Source organism: Triticum dicoccoides, chromosome 7A (assembly GCF_002162155.2).
Source record: "Triticum dicoccoides isolate Atlit2015 ecotype Zavitan chromosome 7A, WEW_v2.0, whole genome shotgun sequence".
NCBI lineage: Eukaryota > Viridiplantae > Streptophyta > Magnoliopsida > Poales > Poaceae > Triticum > Triticum dicoccoides.
In genome coordinates this window covers 23168840-23173159 of record NC_041392.1, presented here as the reverse complement: position 1 = coordinate 23173159, position 4320 = coordinate 23168840, and the positions used below count along the sequence as shown (strand labels likewise).

General features: G+C 47.2%; 1 protein-coding gene across 1 annotated transcript; it reads right to left on the bottom strand.

Moving 5' to 3' along the window:
• Nucleotides 1–1269: 1269 nt before the first annotated feature.
• LOC119332907 (chaperone protein ClpB1-like) lies at nt 1270–3784 on the bottom strand. The gene is made up of 5 exons (XM_037606000.1): nt 2929–3784; nt 2656–2807; nt 2235–2575; nt 1876–2146; nt 1270–1798 (listed from the first exon to the last, which is right to left on the bottom strand). The coding sequence occupies exons 1-5, from the start codon at nt 3782–3784 to the stop codon at nt 1424–1426; spliced, it is 1995 nt and encodes a 664-aa protein (XP_037461897.1). The 3' UTR covers nt 1270–1423.
• Between the last annotated feature and the right edge of the window lie 536 nt (nt 3785–4320).

Genomic DNA, 4320 nt, shown 5'->3' with positions numbered 1-4320 from the left:
TGCAACTAGACTTTTGTTGTGAAAAAAAAATCTTAAGCAAGATCTTTGTTTCAGAAAATTAAAAAAATATAGGCACGGTTGATCTTTAAAATTTCTGCAACAAGATCTTTGTTGCAAAAAAAACACGCTCGGGTGATTGCAACAAGCAGACTGTTGCGGAAACACCACTCTTGTTGCAAAAGATGGTTGCTTACATTGGTAGATCGGGCGGTCATTATGTCTCTATCCAATGGTCAGCGAGGCGGCGGATCTTTTTCAATTTACGCCGGTGGACGCGTAGCGTCACCCTTAGAATAAAACCATTTTAAGAAATGCTTCACCAGCTAAACATTAAATTAAGCATACCATTTCAGGAAAATGTGTAATCTGTTCCAACTTTTGTAACATTCACTCCAGCTGCTTCCAGGCTTGACGTTGTACCGAAAGTGGAGATGATAGAAAACCTACAGGCGCAAAAAATCTTCATAAGACATAAAAGTTGGTAAATCTAAGCTGGAGAATGCTTCTTCCTGTACAAGATCAGGCTTCATAAATACAAAGACTAATCTCACACAAACAATCAACCTATAAAAAACATGCAGCTATTAACTAGCTAAAAAGTAATCTACTGTGAACAATGCATAGCTTTCGGGAAGACAATATATATGATAAATCAGCACTGCCTGAAGTAGGCATTGATGTACAACATAATTCTCCATGGTGATGCATGGGGAGACACAACAAGACTGACACAATCCAGCATTAACTTAAAACAATAAGGCAATTGTCAGTTATACAATTCTTTGGAGATGGAGGACATCCCACAGCACGAAAGAGGCATGCCAAGCTCTGCAGACCATTTCCAAGATTGGCCAAGTCCATTTTATCCGACAATAATATCAGTGCTTGCTTCACTCCTGTTGATGTAGGAAATTACAATCAGCAGGCAGGTACCATAGATCACATAGACAAAAAGAAATGTATCATCTGTTACACTATTAGTATTTGCGGTCCTAAAATAGTGCCAGTGCAGGAACACTTCATTGTGCGCATCATAAATAGCCGATACAATAGTCCTAGAAAAAAAATCCTCTTGGCCCTGCTTATGACAACCCCCGAAAGGCGGACAGTTTAAAAAAGCAAGTAAGAAATATAGTAAATGCAACTAACTAAATGTGACAATGTACTGAGTAGCATTGATCAACCTGGATATATTTGTTTATGTGTGTACTACACACAGAGCATGGACTGGCCATGGCAAAACTCACACTTACTGCAATTGTATAGCTCAATAACCTTGATCAACCTGGATATATTTGTATGTGTTCATACAGCTTGTTACACAAAGCTAAATACCCATCATAAATCAGAAACAACCTATATACATCCACTGTTTTTGTCAGATGCTGCTATGAAGTGACCACGGCAGAACTCGTCGCTGGCTTTATGGGTCTGTGCTCCCCTGCTTCTTCAGTACATGGTACCTCAGCCCCCTGTTAAGATCTGCAGCATCGATGGAGAGGGTCGAGCCTTCACAAGCTTCTCCATTGACCAGCATGTTTGAAAGAACTGTCGTCACATTCTTCTCCACCCATCTCCTCATGGGCCTTGCGCCACTTACCAGGTGGTATGATTCCGACAAAATGACATCCTGCGCGGCATCAGTTATAAATAGAGTGACGCCCATGTTAGCTACTGTGGCAATGACATCCTTCATCTGGATTTTCAATATTTCCTTCAGTTCGTCATGTGAAAGCGGCTCAAATATCACAACCTCACTCAGTCTGTCAATAAGTTCAGGCTTCAAGCGTTTCAGAACCTGCAAGAACAAGTGCATATGACAATTAGCGGGTATCCATTAAGAGTTTTAAAAAGGGAACTCTGAGATTTACAGACCTGCCCCATAAGAAGACCCCGACCAGCTTTGACTGTGTTTTCTATGCCCATTCTTGTTGTTAGGTGCTCTGCTCCTAGAGTTGAGGTCATAATGATGATAGTGTTTTTAAAATCTACGACGTGTCCTTTGCCATCGGTCAGCGTACCATCATCAAGGAGTTGGATAAAAACCTTGAATATTGAGGGGTCTGCCTTATCCACATGATCGAAAAGGACAACACTGTATGGAGACCTCTTGACTTTCTCGGTAAGTTGTCCATCTTCTTCATAGCTTTAGAATGCCAAATGAATTAGTGAGATATGGAAATAGAGTGTGTCAAGAAGGAATAAAACATGTGCAGGAAGCGGGAGAATCAAACCTTCGAGGTCCCCCAATGAGGCGCGCCAGAGACCCACTCTCAGCATATTCCGACATATCAAAGCGGATCAACATCTTCTCATTGTCAAATATCCTCTCGGCGAGAGCTTTTGCGAGTTCTGTTTTTCCAACACCAAGCGGCCCCAAAAAGAGGAATGAACCTATCGGTCGGCTAGATTGACCAAAACCAACCGTAGAACGTAGCACCGCTTGCGCAACCAAATTGACCGCTTCACCCTGACCAATGACTCGCTCATGCAATTTTTCCGCTAGGTGGACTAACTTCTCCTTCTCCTCTTGACCAAGTGTCGTGAGAGGGATTCTAGTGCATCGACTGACAACCTTCAAATAACATTTGAAATATGAGAGGTACATGCTAGTGGTAATAACAAAACCTATTCACACATATGATTATGATTTACCTGTGCGACATGATCTGGGCCAACAGTTAACTCCTTCGGTGCAAATATAGAGCTAATTATATTATTCTCCACTTTCTGCTTGTCAAAATGCACCTTTGCAGTAGAGCATGCCTCGTCAATCAAATCAATCGCCTTGTCAGGAAACTGGCGACCTGAGAACACACAAAATCAATCAACCGCCTTCAACATACATACACTGATTAACAAGTTGCAACTAACAGAGTAGTAAATTGAAAATATATTTTTATCTTTTTGAAGACTTGAGTTACGAACCAGTAATATAACGGGCGGCGAGCTGTGCTGCAGCAACGAGAGCATCGTCCTGGATTTTCAAGCCATGGTGCTCTTGGTACCGCTGTTTCAGCCCTTTTAGGATGGTGATGGTGCCCTGCACGCTTGGTTCCTCGACGACAACCTTCTGGAACCGGCGCTCAAGTGCAGCGTCCGTCTGGATATACCTGTGGTACTCTTCGCAAGTGATAGCACCCACACAACGGATGCGGCCGCGGGCTAATGCTAGCTTGAGGATATTGGCGGTGTCCATGGGGCCTCCTTTATCGCCGGCGCCAACAATCATGTGCAACTCATCAATGAAGAGGATCACCTTGCCTCCTGCCTCCTCCGCGTGCTTGATGGCGTCTTTGAAGCGCTCCTCGAACATGCCACGCCAGCATGTCCCGGCAACAACCGCCCCCATGTCGAGCTCCAGGATGCGCGCTCCTGCCAGCATGTCCGGGACGTTCCCGGCGGCGATGCGTTGGGCGAGGCCCTCAACGATGGCCGTCTTACCGACCCCCGCGGCGCTGACAAGCGCGGCGCAGTTCTTGGTGCGGCGGCAGAGGATGCAGATGACGCGGTCAATCTCGTCGTCGCGGCCGACGACCGGATCAGCCCTGCCGGCGTCCAAGGCGCTGAGCACGCTGCAGGTGGTGATGGCCCGCTCCGCCTTATCGTTGTTCTGGGCGCGGGTGTAGATGTACCGGCTGCCAGGGGACAGATCCGGGGGCATGATGTCGAAGGCGTACGAGCGCTGGAAGTAGAGATCGTAGAACGCCGACGCCGCCAGGGTCACCGCACTGCCTGTGACGGCGGAGGCTACAACGAAGGCGAGGCCTGACCACGACGACATTGTTCCAAGGCTCGATTCGATTCTACCTACCTGCCACGGTTGTGGGGTGTGTGTATTTATATATATATATATGTAGGCTGCGCTGCACAGGGCCTTCCGTCTCCGTTTAGAAAGAGTAGAGCTCAACGAGTCGCCGTCGGCTCGGCCAGGAGCTGAAATCCGAGTGCACCCATGGAGAGCGATGCTGGGGCTGGCGCGAGGCAAGGGTGGCAGGCGGAGTTGCGCGGTTAGGTTCGGCGCGCCGCCATGCAGAGCGATGCGAAAGGAATAATGCGGGCGAGCTTCCTGTTCCACGGTTAGGGCAAAAGCGCACCCGATCGAACCCCACGCGTGAGAGCTAACGGGCGTGAATTGAAGATAATGTTTATGAATCCAAAAAGTGTTCGGAAATTCGAAAGGTGCACCGCGCCATGTCCACCTGGAGCCTGCTCCAGTGCTCCCCCTAACCTAATTTCGGAGGGGTATTTTTGTCCCTGCGAATTTGTTTTTTTCCTGGCCCGCCGCAGCCCAGATCCAAGCCCTGTCTAGCCCTGTAT

Excerpts from the sequence above, each read along its gene's own strand:
- LOC119332907 (XM_037606000.1), bottom strand. The coding sequence starts at position 3,784 with ATGTCGTCGTGGTCAGGCCTCGCCTTCGTTGTAGCCTCCGCCGTCACA. Across the intron at positions 2,576-2,655 it reads GCCCAGATCATGTCGCACAG|GTTGTCAGTCGATGCACTAG; the intron begins GTAAATCATAAT and ends TGTTATTTGAAG. Across the intron at positions 1,799-1,875 it reads GGGGTCTTCTTATGGGGCAG|GTTCTGAAACGCTTGAAGCC; the intron begins GTCTGTAAATCT and ends TTGTTCTTGCAG.